Source organism: Opisthorchis viverrini (genome assembly GCF_000715545.1).
Source record: "Opisthorchis viverrini unplaced genomic scaffold opera_v5_404, whole genome shotgun sequence".
Classification (NCBI taxonomy): Eukaryota; Metazoa; Platyhelminthes; class Trematoda; order Opisthorchiida; family Opisthorchiidae; genus Opisthorchis; species Opisthorchis viverrini.
The window spans coordinates 229,869-249,693 of NW_008752056.1; the positions used below are offsets into that span (position 1 = coordinate 229,869).

Below are 19,825 nucleotides of genomic sequence, written 5' to 3' on the forward strand. Positions count from 1 at the left end.
TGTTTCTGACAGACAACATACATCAATACAGAGGGAATCCAGCGTACGCGCAAGAGCCACCCGTTGATCTGCTTGCTTCAGTGTGCGAACATTGAAGGTGGCTAAGTAGACAGGCTTTCGGGGTTTGAAAACAGACTTCGAAGTGTTTTGGGTTGTAACTGAACTCGGACGTGCAGGGGCTGCAGCTGAGTGTGATGCAGGGCGAACAACACGGTCAGTCCTAGAGCTGGGACCAGCGGAGAAAGTATTCGAATTTGGGTGGGGGAGGGTGGAAGAGGGAAAACGTGAAAGTGTAAGAAGGGAGGCGTCAGCAGTAGCATGTTTTCGCTTACCCGCCCTGCTGTATGCAGCAAGTAAGGCGACCCGGCTGATGGCACCACGCGACGGCCGAGGTGGCATGAGAATATTGTTAGTTGTATAGGTCATGGTTGTACGAGGGCTGGGATACTGCCAGGGCGCCCACACCTAGACAGGAGGACGATTAGGGTCCTCATCCAAAGCCTTTGGCTCAAAAGCCTAACCGCAAGGCAGCGGTGTTCGGCTGGAAATGCAAGTACATTACCTTTTTTTTACGGAACACGTCGCCATACATTTTCCAACCCCCAACCTGGAGGGCCAGGAGATTGTGTTCGTCGGACCTCTACCCATGGACCAACCTGGTATGAGAGACTCTGTGAGCATCGTGGGGACACTCCCCAGTATAGCTCAATGGGTCGCCGAGGTACACAAACCGCCACACCACGATAAGGTCGAGTCTCCTCGTGACATCTCTATGGCTCAAACACAGAGCTGTTTACCAAACTTGGCTTCTCACAGGAAAATGGACAATATTTGATCGTTAAGGATATGCCCTAGTAAGTTAATGATAGGGTAAACAGAGGACGATATTAAACGAATTCAAGGAGAAAACGACTTGTTCAAAAATAGCTATTTTGGCCAGTTGTAGACATGGAAAGCATGACATTGAAGTGTACACCTAACCAAGTTCAGGTTACACTTGGATTATTATAATGTTCATCCGACTACCACGGGTTGTGTTACGAATTTTCTCGACGGAATACTACTCATAAGGCTGCTGATAGCTATTCGACAGCCCACGACGGACTACAATTTTTTGGGACTCATCAGAAGGGTGCAAGCTGAGTGTGTGATGAGGTTAAAACGAAAAACACAGCACGAAAAATAAGTGATGTGTCGTCTGAAAATTTGTGCCGTTGGTCCATAAGTCAGACTACCTACCCGCCAGCTTGCTGTCTGTCTATCCGTCTACCTATGCATCTGCGCGGCTCATCGTACGTTTGCCGCACCCATTCTTTAGTAGTGAAAGGGCACAGCACGACAAACTGGACTCCTGTCAAAAGGTCCATTATACTAGACGTATTCAGTTCGTATTTCCCGGGCTATTAACAGCCATACGGGTGTTCCGTTGGCAGTGAACATGGGACCACCGAGTCTGGATCGGTGAAATTGTTTGAGTAATTTTCCAGCGATCTTAAAAATGAACATTAGAGGTTTGCAAGTTACATTTTGAGTAGTTGTTTCTTGAAGGTATTGAAGCTTTGGGTTTGGGGCTTGAATAGCAACCAGGAGTTTTGTAAAGAACATCTCTTGGTGCGATTTTCGTAGATTGAACTCAGACTGACAATGTGGAAGGCTGCTACACAAAATCGCAGTGCTTGGTATGATTTTGATGTGAACTTTCAAGATCGGCTGGACAAATAATTGGAAAATCCGTATAAAAGATGCATTCTTCACATAGCGGTTCGTTTGCTCTTCCGCGTGGGTAACCCCTATTGAGAGAAACCTATGGATAAAATGGCTGATACCGAACAAAGTTGACACCGCGTGCATGGATATCGGGTTACCTTGTTTTTCGCACACACAAGAAAAGGAAAGCAAATGCACGCTGATAACAAAGTCTTCCCCTCTACAGGCATATATTCCACCTTTCCTCTTTCTCTTCATCGACAACCTTCGTTCCACAGATCAATTCGTCAAAAATGATGCCTTTGCCTTGTACTGCTGTACTGGACATCCTAGAAGACTGACGTTATTCAAATGGCATCATCATCAACGACAGCATGACATCAGTGTTCAACACCGATGCTTCCCTGCCGTAAATTCGAATGGCGAATGAACTAAAACCTGCCCTCCTCAGCCGAAAGCTCTAAGTAACGAATTTCGGCAAGCAGGACTAACCAAGATCCTGGACACGTACCAATGAGGTATGCACTATCTTGACAACTCTACGACCATCATCCAATGCAACTAAGAACACCCGCAAATATCTGGAGGTCCTCAGGTGTGGGCATCCGGATAGTCGGCCGTCGGCAACTGGATCCCCGTGGACTATACACTATGCTCAGTAAAATTCAATGGTACCTAGAATTTAGCCGAAAATATGTATGCTCAAGTTGGCAGATCTCTACGACGAGGCATTCGAGGTAATGACAGCGTTTAACTCTTCTCCACAGGCGTTGTTGATCATTGTTTTCCGGAGCAGTTCCCGCTGAAGTATGATATGGTCCACACTGCACTCTGCAATAATCGGAACACAGCGCATGCGGAGAATAGGCGTTATTAGCGTTCCATAGAATGGCCACGTTTCCGAAGGTTCTGGTCACTCTGGTCTTTCAACATACTGACCAATACGCTGACCCAGAACGTTCACTCTGACGAAAATAATCTAAAGCATCGATTCGTGTGTGAAGGAAATGCTCATGGTGCCGCATCTAACAGATAAATAGTAGTGTCGTTTAAAAATCGTTTGCATAGAGGCCTGTTGCTTACCTAGCCTCTGCCGATCCCAGGTTTGATACGAGCATTGACTGCCACAGATTCCTCTGGTTGGGTCCAAAATTGGAAGAGTCACAGTACGTGAGTTTCGTACCAACTCAGGAAGAGATGTTACTGAACGGAACAGTTCAGAGATATGTCTAAGCAAACAGAAAATAAGGTGAATCTTTAGAGAAAGGAATTAATTCAGTTCGGTTCAGTTTATCAGCTACCAAAATAATCGGTCACGGCACATTCTCAAGTAAAGGAGGACCAAGGGTTAGTCAGACACTAGATTCGATTGCTCAACTTATTCACCGACTCCGGATCGTAATAGTTTTGAGGTGGAACCAATCAGTCATATGATCCGCGAGTACTGACAGCCGTTAATCTTCCTGAGGATTCCAAAGCGACCGAACTTGGCAGTGGAAGCTTTCAAACTGCTCAATCAATTCATCGATTAGTTCATTCGCCTTACAGCGACTATCCCGTGAGACAGGACAGGTCGACTTCAAAAATATATCGGACAGACGCTGTAACCGCACAGCGATCGGCAACCAGATCTACACAAATCCAGTGGAGGGCTCCCTAGATCGTATGGAAATAAGGCTGATTCATATCACGTTTTCATGCGCTGAACCCAGCTTCCGGTTGTCCTCTGAGGCAACAATGCCGTCATGGTGTAGTGGATCGGATTCATTGACACATAACAGATGCTCAACCCACTGCTGCCTCATCGACAAAGCCGGTGAGATGGTAAGCTGTGACAGCGTTCCCCTGGATACCTATTAGATAGTGGATTCTAAGTACACACTGGAAGCACCGGTGATCAAAACCCCATGGTATTCATGTATCAACTAACCGCAAGGAGCACGCTTCTCAATAAAAAATTAGGGCTCAGGGGATGACGACGTCGGAGACTCGCATTTTCGTGGATACACTAGTCTCAGTTCTCCTCCCTCCCAAAAATGACGATGTTGATCTACACAAGGATATACCGGACACCATTAGTATACCATTGAATTTTTTCTCGCCTGCCAATTGGATATGAATGTCGAACCCCGGTAATTGAAGACAACCTGTTCGATTGCTTTATACCCTATTGGCAGGTGTGTCCATTCAGGCTCAGAAGATTTATATATTTGAACGATTATATACTACTCTTATGAGTACTTCATTACCAGGGGCGACTGGATTTTTGATTATGGGTGGTCAGACAAGTCGGGTCTTTCAAAACTATTCGTTATTTCTGCACATGCTTCAATAAACTGCAGCACTGAAAAAGACTCCTTTTATGAAGAACATTCCGCATTTTTCAGGATGAAAAAGTTTACGGATTTTAATACTCCATCTTCATTTTTCGAATTCGTAATTGAAAAGATTATCCAAGAACCCCCAGGTATGTATATGCTACTCCCATGGTGGAATTTCTTCCGACAGAAGATATTGAGGACTTGGAAAATCCCGATGACGTCGAGTTAGTTGAATCAGATCCATCCGGATACGACTGCATTAGCTACATTGGCTCAGTTCCCTGCTTCATATACCAGGTGATCGGTTGCTTCGTAGTACTCTTTCTACTGAAGTGGGCACCGACTGGAAGAGAGCACATGAATGCATGAAAGGAGGCAGATCATGATGAGCACTGGATGAGATTGGAGAGTTGAGGTGTTCATCGACAAGACGCTGTCAGGCCATTAGCCCAAGATCCTTTCAACCTCTCAGTGTGCTTGCCAAACCACTTTTCTGTCTTTCTACAAATTTATAGTGCCTGATTGTTTTTCTTCGAAGTTGTAGGTAAACTCAGTCGGTGCAGAATATCTTAACCCTATTAAACGTAGTAATTCAGTTGACATCCGCGGTGTTTTCTAACGGCTGGTGTATCCAGAAAAGCTAACTGCAACACGTTTCATACCATATTGAACAGAGGACCAGTACTGGTCTATGCTACTGGATGTCTGCTTGCCCAGTTTTGCCACCAAACGCTATCCAAAAGTCTCTGAACCAGTTAGCTCTCTCAGCTTGTTCACACAAAAACACTATGACCGCCCTACAACAGAAGCTTATCGTCAGCTTCGTGCAGATCATGGTACTACTCAGTCCAATCCGGCAATCCAGTATGACCGGTGGGCTTGAGCGCAGCTTTCCCCTCGATTACTGATGGCGCTATGGCCAGTTGAGATCCACTGTTGAGTGACTGAAGTCCAGATAACCTGGTAGCAAAAACCATGTCTCACCTTTACACTGGCTAGGAAAGAGTCATTTTGATTCTATCCGAGCTAAATAATGGGAACCATTGAGGTGAAGCTCTACTGAACTAAAACGATGGACTCGTGAATTCAGACCCGAGGTCAACAGATCGTCGGTCTCTGGCGCTCGATAGGGAGTTGGTAGATTGGACATCAACTCCCCTCTGATCGCTCCAGAGCTGTAATTAGAGGGCGCGTAGCCCAAGACAACAAATAAGCAAACGTTTTTAACTCTGTGCTCTCCCCTTTTAATTATAATCTTGGTCACCGGAAGAGGAAAACACAGTGGTAATAGCCCTTACACCGGACCGAGATTCATCAACCCACAGCCACGTTAAAGAATCGACAACAGAGACTCTGGTACTACAAAATCGCTCAATATCAATCGATTCGTTTTGGTTTGGTTGATAGCTTGATCCACGTTCCTCTCAGACATGCAAAGGGCATTGGATCGAATATAACGTGCTTACAAAATAAGACAGTGCATAATAAGTCTACACACATCGACTGATTTCGTTTACGGGATGAAACCATGGCTGAAATTTAAAAATCCACTCATCGGAGCAAAGATATTTGACCGAATTATCAGCAAATCAGCGTCATTTCTTTCCAAGTTCAGTCAAGTGACTAAACAATTATTCGTCCGCAGTTCTCACAGTTTGAAGAACTGATAGGCTCTACACGGATTCGAATCATGTTGAGAAAGGCCTTACACAGCCTGGTAAACACATTTTTCTAGTATACAGCTTATATACTTGGACGGTTTCAGTACATGCAGTGGTTTTCGCGTCAGTGACGGAAAAAGGAAGTAAAATGGGCGGTCCAGATAAGAAGACAATGTTTAGGTCTGCGGTGCACCAAAATGGGGAATACGGTGTCGCGTGAGTAGTAGTTCCAGTTGGGAAAAAGTCTAGACTGTGAACGTGCGCATGGCGTTCATATGGACGTGGATAATGCCGGATACAGAGTGTTGGACGCCCGTCAGCATCTCTTACACGAATTTTGAACAAACGTTGAATTGGTTGTTGAGTGAACAATTGTGGGGTGAAAAGTAGGTCCGATGAAGGAGAACATGTGCAAAAAGAAATCAGCGGATAGGGCAAGAGACTCATAAATTCCTTACTCTAGTAGCGCGGTGGAATAAAAACCAAATTTCAGAAAAACAGATCGCATATGGAGAGACCAAGTGAGGTTGCTGAACAGAGTAATATCCATGTTTTAGGCAACGGTTTCGCCTAAGTAGAACAAACAAAATTAAGAATTCGTGGCACTTGGATGCATAAGAGAGTAACGCTTACAAGACCGTCACATCAGTCTACCCAGTCTATCCGGTGATCTTTCACGCACTCACTAAGATAAAGACGCTGATTGGAAAGATCGCTGACTACGTTCGCGCATGGAGAAACATAGATGAGTCACGCAATCTCCGAGCCTTCAGTTGAAGGAACACCTTATACACCTCACAGAACACTACGCGATTGTTATTTAAACAACCAACAGTTACAATGATGTGGTTGGGGTGTTTGAGGACCTAGAAAATACATGATGGAGCGTATCTGTGTCACCGTTATCCGAACTAGACTTCAGTCGGTTATCACAGTTCACGACAGGCTTAGTTGTAGAGCAGTGCTCTAACACAGATCTTATCCAGGCAAGGGATTTGAAACTTGATTGGTTGCGTCAGCTTCAATTCGATTGTGGTCCTCATGTGCACATTCCCTTCGTCTTCAAAGCTAACTCAGCTATTAATGGTAATCTCTCTCTTACCGGATGTGAACTATTTCAAATGAGCAAACGGTGTCAAAGCGAAAGCCCAAGTCATAAGCTCAAAATAAACTGAAGTTTACGGGAACAAATATAGCTCTATTGGACTAGCGTCAGTTTAAGAGTAATATCTTTCAATAAATTAGAGGTTTCAGTGTCAAGAGAAGTCGGGAAGGCGCTTTTACTGCTCATTTTTATCAGAAGCAAACACCTCATCGACGGAAGATTTGGATGACTCTCTGTGGGGGTCCCACACAAAAATCTAGACCAACACATCCGTCGCTCTAACAAGGCCTTGGTCGAGTTAAGACAAAAGGATGTGAGAGAGACGTTCGACGAATAGCACAAGCATCAAGACCACAGGATACATTCCTCCAAACGTGATAATTAGACTTCGTTTGTGTTAATAGTCTGCTCGGTTCCACCGCAAAAATCTCCATTGTTATGTTAATGCACATTAGTATGTCACTGAAAATTCAGTTGAAATAAAACGGAAAGCGAAATCCCCCCCTACGTCCCACTGATTCTTTTGACCTAATTAGCATGGTTTCGCCTAATGATAACAAATAGTGAGAAGCGCCCATTCGCCTCTCTTCGACAATAATTAAGAAAGCTACCAAGAATGCGGACGATAGAAGTTTGGTACGGAGATGTAGAAACAGGGGTCGAACACGCCCTGAAAGTCGTGAAACATATCTCATTAGACAATGAACTCTGTTCGATAAAAACTAACACGCTTGCATCGTGGCAGCGCAGCAAACGACAAAAATTAGCTGATCTGAGCAAGAGAAATTCATACACCACTCGGAAAAACGTTCGTTCCGTATAAGCTGAAAGATTGCATGTAAAATAGGAAATTTCGTTAGCGCTCGAAATTGAGTTTCTGTCAGCAATTTGTAGATGGCCATATACAACTATAGAGAGCATGGTTCAGTTGTGGCATCCTTTCGGTTTACAGCTGTCATGCATCCCGAAGGAAGTATGAAGGTCGAACTTATACAAGGTTGCTCGAACCCAAGATCGGACTCAAACCACGGACGATCCGATCAGTAGCTCACGCGAGATGGCTCAGTGGCAAGAGCGCAGATTTACTGAACGGATAGCCCGTGTTTTGCATCAGACCTCTGCCTCTCGACTGCCCCTGTCTAGGCTTGGGTAACCTTGTCTCGTGCTTCCTCAGATGACATGGCAGTTTGGCACCGAAAGGGTGCTACAGCTGAACGAAAACAATTCATGCCTTAATCCCTAAAATATCTTGAGCTCCAGATAATCTGCAGACACAGAAATCAATGCACTACCAAACACCATGACGTGTCTAGCAACGGCAGTCAGTGAAGTAAAAGACTGTCAGTTGTAAACATTTACATTCACACTTGGTTATGCAACCCGGATTTATGTTTTCGGCGCATATCCACGAAACCCGTTGCAAAATGGACACGTTATAGATTAAACAAATGTACGTACCGGAAGCATTTGAGTCTGGTTGTGACGCGACTGAAAGTCGTGTACTTTAGTGTCTTGCTTACATGTACACCACCGAGTGCTGTGTCGAGAGGAATGACATATCGCCCCGCGGCTTTATTCAATTCATCCCGGCACTGATTTAACTGTTGTGTGCGCTCGTATAAACAGGATTCGAGTCTGGAGACCTGGAAAAGGGAAAGGGATCGAGTTGGACCAAACGCAAAACAAATCTTGATGGGATAAATGTGTCCTTGGAGTAGAAACAGCCACACTCATAGGGACTGCTCGAAGACAACTTCCAGTCAAGCCGTGCGAAAGCTTCTCTAGGACAAAACAAACAGGTAGAATAACATCAACTTGTTTTGCTTCGTATAAGAGGAAGAATGAGGGTACATGGCTGGAGTCTTACAAACTAGTAAATAGCAAAAGTTGAACTTCCAAATATGCAGTCGTAGCGAGTTTCTGAACTCCGACATTAAGAAATCAAACGCTGTGATGCAGGACCAATACTTTAAAGCTTTCCTGCAGTCATGACAAACGGGACCGCGACACAGTTGGATCCTTTCCGTTGGATCACATGAAAGGACTAACTGAGTATTCTCCTTCCCAATTGGCATACCTTTAAGTTCTGACTGACCTGGATGTCCTGAAAAAATTGGAAATATCGGATTTTGGGACTACAAAATTCTTACAACGTCTAACTGCGTCCGAGGAGACTGCTCATTCTCCACCTCAGTTCCGTGAGAGTGTTTTTGCCGTTCGAAATTCCTCTTCGCTGGAACAACCTGACGAGTTGTTCAGTATGCCACTGCATTTTTCTACTCAACGGTGGTCGAAATCACAGTGTCACACTTGACAGATCAGCCATTTCACGCTGGTTTCTACACTCCGGCTATATCCAGTGCAGCCACGCGTGTTTTCATTGCAACCCATTGTTCATTAATTAAACCCCGTAAATTTGGCTTCGCCAGCCTTTTGAACAGTATCTCCTGGAATTATGTCAAATATGCTGTCTTCCAGTGTCAGGACAGCTGGCGGCAGCAAAACTGGTCAGTGCATCAAACTAAAAATGCAACCCAATTACCAACTACATTACCAACCCTCTCTCCGGTATCGTGGCGCATTCAGTACTCTTCCACAGAGAGGTTTTCTTGCAAGGAGCAACTTAGTCCGCAGAAAGGTCTATGTGAACTTGAATCCATGTTTAGAAGTATGTGACCACACTTAAATGACGTAAATCACTTGTAATCTCAAACAAGCAACAGCAGGTTACGAGATACATTATCATGGACGTCTCAACGCTGATCGAAAACAGGCTCGGGTCCAGCTAACAAGCACATTCTGGTGTTCCAGCAGCTTAGCTGCTGAGACATCAATTATAAAACACCAGAAGAAATTAGCCAGTGTGACAGAGAAAGAGTGAAGCTTTGGCACTAACCTGCTCATCGAGGCCCTCGATCGTTGATTTGAGGTGGGCTCGCTCGACGGAAGCATAGGAAACACGTTCTCGTAGAGTTAGAAACTCCGAGTTGCTGGCCCTCAGTTGAGCAACAGCATCCTCAGCCTCTCGCTCCGCAGCTTGTAGTCGATGCATCAAGACATCGTACGGGATCTCGGGGGTATCAGATTGAGCAGGAACACTTTTGTCCATATGCGTAGAGCTTTCTGATGCTGTGAAATTAGCAGTCCTTTCCTGTATAGTCGATTGTACCTCTTGCATTTTACGAAACTCCAACTTCGCCTTCTCCAAAGCTTGTTGCTCGTCGTAAAGTCGAGATCGCAAAACGAGTAGTTCTTCAGCCATATCTTGCAAAGAATTGTACCGCGAACGCAACCGCTCACTAATGAGATTCTGAGCACCGGAAATCGCATTAAATTCTAATTCCTCAAAGGATTCCCCGATAAGTTGGAATGATCCCAATCCAGTAATGTTATTCGAATCTGGAAAACCCCGTAGGAGAAAAAGCGGAGTTGTATATGTAAGTGGGAGTAGCAGTGAAAAGACGCGCTGAAGGACAGCTCGGTATTAGGTTCAAGAGTGTTTTGTACACATATGGTTATCTTGCTTCCATAGAAATAATAATATTTGTACCGACAATCTCTGGCCCCAAGGATTTTATACTTCAACATATATGCCTCTTATAGAAACGTATCCGTAGCTCCAAAAAGTAAGATGCAGTTACAGTGGTACACCCCTTTCGAAATGCCTCAGGTCAGTCATGTTCGCAATGACTGATTGTACGGTGAGAGGACCCCTCAAGTGCTGGAAAGGGTGACACATTTATGCAATATTGTTACCTTCCCAGAAGAAGGGAGTCGACAGTGTGAAAGCCATTAGAACTCGATGAATTACTATTGGCAGTCCTATGGTTAATCACGGTTGTATGTACAATTCCTAGGTGAGATAGCCAACACCATGAATTTTAAGTGTGGGTTCAAAGGTCGCACGTTTCAGTATCCTGCCGTCTGGCTTTACAAGCAAGCAGTTCACCAGGGTGCCTTAGAAACAACTTTCCAACCTCGTATGTTCCGGTTCCCGTGGCATGTTACCTTCCAAGTCAGACGAATTAAACAACCGATCTGATAGGCCGCCTCAACAGCATCAAAGTAGGGTTGTTTTCAGTGAGTAGTCAATGTGAGCAGTCTCAGACTAGCCGCTGAATTATGTACCCGTCAGGCCAAACGGGTCGATACTGTTGAACCAATGGTAAATATAGCGATTTTCCGCAGGTATGCGAGCATGTTTATTCAAAAGCATGAGCTGAGCGCTACTCGCTTACTCGCAAAACACACTCATTTGCACACTACTTTGGTTGTCACAAAAGAGTCAACTGAATTGCACGTGACCGAGACTGATGGACTGTGCCTCCCTGATGAGCCCCAAGAAGGATGAAACCTGTCGTGGGCTGTCAATGAGTTTTCAGAAAACTTGTGAGTAGCTTCCCTTATGAAAATATACTGCGATACCCCAAATATCGTACCGATTGAAACATGAAGTTGCCTTTGTGCAACAAATTCGGTTGAAGAATATCATAAAGGAGAGATTCAGTTTGGATTCAGGTCTCCTGTGAAAACCAAATTGGCATTTGGAAAATATCGTTCAATTTGGGTTGAAGTAGGAGATACGGCTCACGGAGACCCAGAGACAGGATCATCCTAACCATCATCATCATCATCAGCTGTAGGAACTGCGTGCTTGCCTGACAGTGGTTCTAGCTGCCATAATTTTGTTCGTCGATGATCTGGAGGGAGGATCTAGATAGCTGCGCAGTGGAGGCGGTAGGTGATACGGAATTCTCACTGGGGAGATCTGGGGAGCCATGCATTGAAGGCAACAGCTTGGATGCATGAGCGCCACTGAGGGCGCGGCTGGGCCATGCCTGATGTGTCCCGTCTCGGTCCCTCATCTAGGAAGAGGGCAATGACCAGCACAGTCGCGTTCGCTGGTAATGACTTTCACAATTCGTTGTTCAGTCACTGTTTGATCACCCCTGGCTCGTCTCCATCCTTCGCCTAGTTGTGCGAAAAGGGGACAAGCAGCTACCAAACGAGCCCCAGGATGGGCGAAACTGGTCACGGGCCGTCAGAAGGTTTCCAGCAACCTTGTGAGTATGCTTATCTGTTTATTTTTCTAGTACGTTCTAAGGCCCAGCGACATTCGATGAGCGTAGTTGTTGCAAGATGGACCACCTACTACCTTCGAAACTGATTCTTTTCCAGAATGGGGAATTTCCGTATCCGCTCAAATTTGCCGCGTGTAGCATCTCCAGGTGAAACACAAATTGCTGAATACCAGCATGCCTTAAATTTCGCTTCGAGTGAACTTAATTAGTGGCTTATTAGTAGAATAAGTCAAAAGAAATTGCATCGAACCACTGAATGTTCAAACGGAATCTATGAATGAATCTATGAATCTATGGCATGACCAACAAACCAAATCTGTGTGTAACATATATGTATCATAGCCAATTAAACACACGGACCAAGCTGGGCTGAACATGCCAGTAACTGACTACTTTCTGGGTCGACGTCCTCTTTTCGAAAACAAACGCCATGATACTTACACTCGGATGGAAAAACAGTGTGCAACCAACCACCATATTTTCAGCCGAACTGCTACGCGCGGAGCATGCAAGATCCTATCTCCCTGGCATAGTACCAGAGTTTGGCCGCACCCGTGTTGCCTGAGTCAGCTATCAGGATACTTTGTTTGACTGTAGATGATACTTTGATCTATGACAGTTGCGCAGACAGCATCCACTTTGCCTCCGAAAGCGGACATTCTGCGTACGATTGCCTGGTGTCTTGAATAAAGAAAGAAAGCGTCCAGCTGTAGCACCCTTCTGGTGCCTAGCTGCCATGCCACCCGAAGGAAGCACGAGGGCTGGGATACTGCCAGGTTGCCCAAGCCTAGACAGGGGAAGTCGAGTGGCGGAGGTCGGATTCGAACCACGAACCTTCCGGTCAGTAAATTCGCGCTCTAACCACTTGGGCCATCTCGCCCCTTTCAACAATTTCGTCTGTGTCAGTAGGCGGCAAAACAGCTCATAGGATTTGACTAGATTTCAGTTAATATTGCCATATTCACCTAAGAATTCCGATTCGAGATAAAAATTCGATACTTCTTTGTTGTGGAATGAACCAAAGCCTGACGGAAATGGTCGGAAGTAATCCGGTCAGAATCGCCAATAGGTAATGTCATTTTGAGGACACACGTATTGCTCAACTTACCTGAGAGTCGTTCATACACATCTGTCTGAACAGCCTTACTGTGTGTCACAATCGAGCAAATGTTGCGCGGGTCACCGACAAGACTGTTATTTGTGTTCTCAGGTTCAGGTGAATCAGGAAAGTGCTGATTGGCTGAGTGAGCAGTAGTCCCAGCCTCAATTAGCTGTGCCTGCAGTGAGTCTTTAAACAAGTGTTTGTTCCTCGAGGCTATCAGAATCAACGCCTCCATTTCCCTTTCTTTCCGGAAAACGTCCTCCTCATGTTCCAGAAGACGACGACGTTCTTCCTGAAGAAACTCCCTCTCCTGGACTATGCGTAACTTTTCCTCTTGGAGGTGAATCACCTCCTCATGGTGACGTGTACACAACTCCTCGATTTGCTTCTCAGTTTGAACGAGCTGATGGCGTGTGTTATGTAGCTCGAAAGAGATGGATTCAAAGCTGGAGTGAACATTCTCTTTCTGTGTCATCAACACATCCCGTTGTTGCTGTCCCTCGTTGGGATGTTGCTCATAATCAAGACTTCCTATAGGGATTACTGCGTTAGATTCGCTGGACTTTCCGGTCAGTTTTGCTGAGTGTAGTGATTGTTCCACAGAGTTACTCATTGCTGAGTTGTCGTTGGCTTTCCTCTGAATGATATCCAGGAGTCTTTGTAATCGCTGGCAATTTGAGCATGCAACTTCCATGATTGCAGCCTGGTCGTTTCCAGCGTTCCTGTGAGCAACGCTAGCAGCAGTTTGGATGCGCGTTAATTGCAGACGTAGAGTGCGTATATCCGCGGCTGCCTCGGCCAACTGGCCCCGCAGTTTTGTGGCTTCACGGTCACTGTCCGTTTTTTGTCGTGTCATATCAGCACGAAGTTGTGACAGCTCACTTTGGGCCATTGTCAACTGAAGTTCGATATCTTCCGATGATGACATAACTTCTTTTCCTGGAACAAATGCACGGTTTGCGACGGGGCTCATGCTTGAGGCTGTGAAGGAAACGACAAATAAAACAGGACTATTTGACTTATCGTCATAAATCTTGAAGGCTGCTGGACAAAATGCGCTTTTAATGAGCCGAAACGGAGGTTTGTAATCTCCACAAATGAACAAAATAGGCATTGGGCGAACTGCATTCTGGAAACAGTTGCCGTTAGCGCTTTGACACCCAGCGTTCGTAAAGTACTTTGTAAAAACAAGCTCATCATCACCAAAGACAGCAACATCAAACAAGTTAAGGAGTTCAAATTCACGGGCTGATAAATACCAAGTGCTGACAGTCGAATAATTGTACTGCCCAGAACAAAAAGCTGGCACGCGAGGCGATTTATCATGAAGTGTGCGTAGGAAATACCAGGACGGACACAAACAGTGGCTTTACTGGCTGTTAGTGAGGTGCACCGCAATGGTAGGAAGCAGTCCACCGAAACAAACAGGTGGTCCGTGTTGTAGTGAAACTGAAAACAACGGATCATAAGTCCAAAGTGGGTTGCTTCCTCTTCTCAGTGAATAGTGTACACTGATATCCTAGATGCTTCAAGCTGTGTCGCGAATAGTCGCTTGAATGCACAAGTCAACTGACAGGTTCGTATACCACTAGAGTGAATAAAGGATGGCTCTCTCGATGATCAATAGCCTAAGTGGTGGCTCGGCAAACCCGTAAAACGTGAAGCAGTAAAAAAACCGTGAATACAGTCGGAAAATTCACAGCGCTGATAGTGGGTCCTTGGCTGTACAAAACTGTGAATATGCATTAGGGAAGGCAACTGCACATAGTAAGGAAAGTTCACCTCTGCTAGCCTGCACAGAGTCAGTCATGCTGAAAGGACTTGACGTCATTTTGGCATTGCGGGCTCTCTGCTGAGTTAGTAAAGCATTGGCTTTGGCCAGCTGCATCCGCAGTCCAGATAACTCTGAGGCTGTGCGACGTCGCTCATCCTCGGAACTCGTCTGATGATATCGGAGAGCGTCCACAGTAGCATCGAGTTCGGAATTCAACTGAATGAATCTCTGCTGCATCTGTTCAAGTTTGCTTTTTTGTGCCAAACGGTATTTGTTCAGACGCTCCACTTGGATAATTGCATTTCTTAGGGCCTCTTTGAGTTGGATGACCTGTTCCGGAGTTGTCTGTTCTTTTGTCGTTAGGGTAGCCATCACCTCGGATGGTCGCGAAAATGCGTATGTTAGGATCTGGAGTAAAGAGAAATTGTAGTATGCTCAGGGCAAACAGTACAGCCCGTTACACATAGATCGAATGGTATCGTGAGCACCATTTGGGCTTTTACGTCCAAATAACGGCCAATTAACAATACGGGATTGCCTCACATCTAATTACCAGAAAGTGAAGGTCTGGAGCCAGAGGGTGTTTGCCTTGTCCGAAGAACAATAAAACCGACTTCCGAGAGGTCACGCCAGTGAACATGGTCGACCGGAAAATAGAGTAGAAGACAGCTAAAAATCGTCAGTAATGCTAGGACACCATTACTCCACATCGTTGGGCCCGGTATACCGCGCGCCGGCCCAACGGTTAACCACTAATGTATTGCTCCCATGATCATCCTAAGGCGTGACTGGTGTAAAAGACCGCAAATTTTTCTACCACTACTACATCAAACAAGAAGCACACTTGTCAAAAAGGACGGATATTTCATAACAGTTAATTCAAAAGTAAAATTTATGCTTCCATAGACTGTGATAATGGATCATATTGGTTCATAGCTGAGCAGAATATTTATTGCTCAACCACTTAGATGGAAATAGGCTGTCAGACCACTCTAAGACAGTCCAATTAAACCAGTAAGTCAAGTCCTTCAGAACGGATCAGGCGGTGCTTACATACTCACCGTCGAGCCTAATCAAAGCTCTAGACTCTGGTCTGTCCTCATGTTAAAGAGGCAAACTTCCTCCAGGTGGCAGCAAGTATACAGCTGGAGTCAACGGTGGGCTCTAGGACGGCACAATGAACCGATCACTCAGATGTGCGATCCACTCTTAATAGACTTGACACCAAAATGTTTCACGAACTAATGCCCATTTAGCTACAATTTATATCACTTAACTTGTATTGTGTACGATCGATTTTTTAGTTAAATCGTCCAACTGGGGAAGCAGGGAAAAGCCACCTATACAACCGGGCGTACCGAAATTCTTTCCACATGAACCAGTTAGACGTACCGTTTCCAGTGACGCATTCGTGTTGGAGTCTGTCTCCGCCCTCAATTTATTGAAATCGGCTCCGTTAGAGGGCACCGTTTGTACTGCTCGAGCGACCCCTAGAGTAGGAAGGGTTTGTGTGGATGCTGCACAAACTGAACGAGAAACTGCGGCGTGCACACTATCCAACGAATCACTTTCTAACTCGTTAACGATGTGGCGAAGACGTGTGCGCAACTGACGAGCGGTTGTTGTGGCGCTAGATGCCCGACGTTCCGCAATCAACCTAAGACGCTCAGAGTCTTGTAGTTCCGCGTATACTGCATCTAAGTTGCTAGCTAACTCAAGCACTGCAGGTACAGCTGGAAGTTGCTCCGCATTATTCGGAGAAGACGTCGGATTAAACTGTTGTAACAACTGGTTCAGATAGTGATGGTTGGCTGACAAACGTTCGTGCAGTTGGTTGATTAAATGGGCAGATGCGCTCAACTGGGATTCTGCTTCATTCAGTTCGTGGCCTTGGGTAACAACACGGGATTCGCGATCTGCCAGCAGCGCCTCGAGTTCATTTGATTGTTCGATTTGAGCATCTAGCTTCTGTTGCGTGGCTTCAAGCTGAACAAGTAAGTGCTTGACTGGTGCGATCTGAAAAATAAGTGCAAGTGAACATCAGAATGGAGTTGCGACGACAGCAACAACACTGTTTTCCTGGAGTCAGACACAACAATCAAGGGACCGAAGAGAAACACAAATGTGGAAAAGGGGAGAAACGTGCAAACGTCTGTTGTCCGCCATAAACTAAGCTTAGTTTCAGTATATCACGCAGCAGGCGAAATACGCAATTCTCCCGAGTATAGGCCACCAACGGGAAACGGCCCGAGTGGCCCTTGTTGAGAGAATCCAGGGGGACGTCATCATCATCGACAACACGCGAAAAGAATACGCGTGCTTTACTCCTCTCCAAAAATAATATATTCCAGGTCGGCAAGGTTCTTGCTCGGAAGAATCTCAACACCGAGATTCTCCAATGTTCGCCTCATTAACTAATCCATAACGAAACTGAACAAAAATGGAGAGATTGGACCCCGCTGTCCGACATCACTCCTTGTAGACACAGTTCCGGAGTACCCTGCACACATTCTCATGCACATACAAGTATGCAAATACAAACGCAGCGTGATATTTATGAACTTCTGTGGCATACCCTGATGCGCGAGCGTGTTGAAAAGGACTAACTAGTCGACAGAATCGAACGCAGTCTTGACATCACGGGACACCAATGTTGTAGGGCACCTATACTGTTGCATACTGTTGCTCTAGCGCATGAGGGAGTGTGAAGATGTGACCCAAAAGGCCAAAATCGTGGTTGTCGTTCTCCAGTCACATCCTCATGCGCTCCCGTAACGGGCGTGAAGTAAAGGACGCAACGAGCCTGGTCATAAAAGGGGGAGCCAATTCCTTCGTGAATGTCGTACGGCGAATATATGTAAATGAACACCACTGTCGACTCACCCCAGTAGGCTCGGACGGTATCACTCAGATGGAGGCAGGGAACACCTCCGATCGTACAAAGGAAAACACGTGTACGTAACTCCAATTTTTATAACACAATCAAACAGTAAAGCCATTGGCGCAGCATTTTGGTTCACCTTGATAACAGTCGCAACATAAAGACAGACTATATAATCCATGGTAACGGTTAACTCTTTCAGGAGGTCACGAACTCCCAAACGCCAATTACGATGGTACCAACAAGCGATCCTATTGTGAATATTTCCACTCCCTCATGCGATAAAAGCCATAAATTGTTTAAATGTACAATTCCACCAGAGTAAAAGTTTAACATTCTGGCACGGCAATAATCCAACGTTTGATTTGACTAGATCATAGCTGGTTACAAGCAGTAGGGTCGACGCGCATACCCTGAGAACAAACTGTTCTATAATACTATCATGACCCATCCATAGGATTTCAGGCGTGCTTCAGGGTTCTAAACATAGTTATGGTGTTCTGATTTAGGATGCTTGACCATGTAGGGTGTAGCCTTTATAGAAAGTGAACTGTAACGGTTGTCACATGGAGAAATTGTACTATAGGACCCTAAAGCACTTGTTTTCATGCTAATGGTTAAATGCCTGGCACTGGGAGACATCGAAACCCGGTATACGCACCCTGTTCTTTATTAAGAGACGTACTTGTTATACATGTGGGGATGAGCATCCAAAATATCTTAGTCTCAAGCCACATCTCAAAGGGCCAAGATGAAGGGATGTACTCTTACGAAGGACAACTTATGGAGATGAGAACATGCTGACAGGAAGACATGCTACATATTCAGACAAAGCATGTGGCACAACACAGATCATGCAAAAAACTATGGTCACAGCGTCTATCACTTGTTTGGGACTGTCTCCCTGTAGTACAATGCTCTTGTTCCTCTGTCCCGCGTAGATCGACTCTTCTGGATGCACTGGTGATCCTGGGAATTCGGTTCTATCCACAGAAGAGAATCCATTACAATCCCAATATGGACGATTCTCAGATGGAACTGTTCTGACTGCGTGCTCCAAACGCTTTTCTAATGAGAGATATGCTTGTCTTAGGGATGTCAACTGACGCTCCTGTTCACTGGCCTGTTCCAATTGATGTTCAGCTTCAAGCAGTGTAGCTTGCAAACTAACAAACTCTCGGGTTCGCAACACGTTATCGTTGCGCAGCATGTCAATCTACACAGTAGTAGGTGGAAATGTAAGAAAAAAGGATGTATATTTCATAAAAGTTGGCCGGCCACCCAATAAAAACGGTGGCCTTAATAAGGCATCACCGAGACTGCAGACCATTTGCCAGGTACGAAAACACACTAAGTCAGATGAAGACGGATTCACGGTTGCCAAAAGTGTATTGTATGAAATAGAATGACAGCTCCAAGGCAAGGCGAAAAACTACTGAAGTTCAGTAAAGCTTTCAATACACAAATGCTTGATCGGAGAACCAAACCACGGATGGAGCTGCTTATAAGAAACTAGCGCATTGCTCCTACCTAACCTAGTGGAAAAAAAACAAATTGTTTCGGAAATACAATCACATTAGGTAAAACTAAATTCCGTTAGCTGCATAGAGTTGAAATGCTCCTCCTCTAAAGCGACTACACTTTTGGTGGAACTTTGCGAACTCATTGGAAAACTCGGTGGTGAAAAGTTATCATCTTGAACTTTATGATGATCTACTTTTCACATTTTGGACGCTTCCGTATAAAACCATGACCTACAACCATGACCTACACAACTAACGATATTCTCATGCCACATCGGCCGTCCCGTGGTGCCATCAGCCGGGTCGCCTTACCTGCTGCATACAGCAGGGCGGGTAAGCGAAAACAGGCTACTGCTGACGCCTCCCTTCTTTCTCCTTCACATACTTTTTCTTCCCCCTCTGCCCACCCCATTAATAACTCTCTCCTTGTAGGCCCAGCACTTAGGACTGATGACTCCGTTCGTCATGCATCGGTTTTGCGTGCAGCGTCTGCTCGTCACATGGTGCCGACATCTTCAGGAATCTCCAGATCAGTCCTCAAGCCTCGACACCCAGTCTATCTGGCCGCGTTCAATGTTCGCACTCTGAAGCAAGCAGGACAACAAGCTGCTCTTGCACTCACACTGGACTCGCTTGGCATTGATGTGTGCTGTGTCTCAGAAACGAGAAT

General features: G+C 45.5%; 1 protein-coding gene across 1 annotated transcript in view; it reads right to left on the reverse strand.

The window, feature by feature from the left end:
• Positions 1 to 19,825, reverse strand: part of T265_15237 (hypothetical protein) — a gene marked incomplete at both ends in the record, with an annotated part of 27,361 nt that overhangs the window by 2,815 nt on the left and 4,721 nt on the right. The window contains 6 exons of the mRNA XM_009177175.1: positions 8,253 to 8,437; positions 9,691 to 10,193; positions 12,984 to 13,958; positions 14,760 to 15,159; positions 16,144 to 16,767; positions 18,519 to 18,848. Coding sequence (XP_009175439.1) covers positions 8,253 to 8,437; positions 9,691 to 10,193; positions 12,984 to 13,958; positions 14,760 to 15,159; positions 16,144 to 16,767; positions 18,519 to 18,848 — 3,017 coding nt within the window. The remainder of the gene's footprint in view (positions 1 to 8,252; positions 8,438 to 9,690; positions 10,194 to 12,983; positions 13,959 to 14,759; positions 15,160 to 16,143; positions 16,768 to 18,518; positions 18,849 to 19,825) is intronic.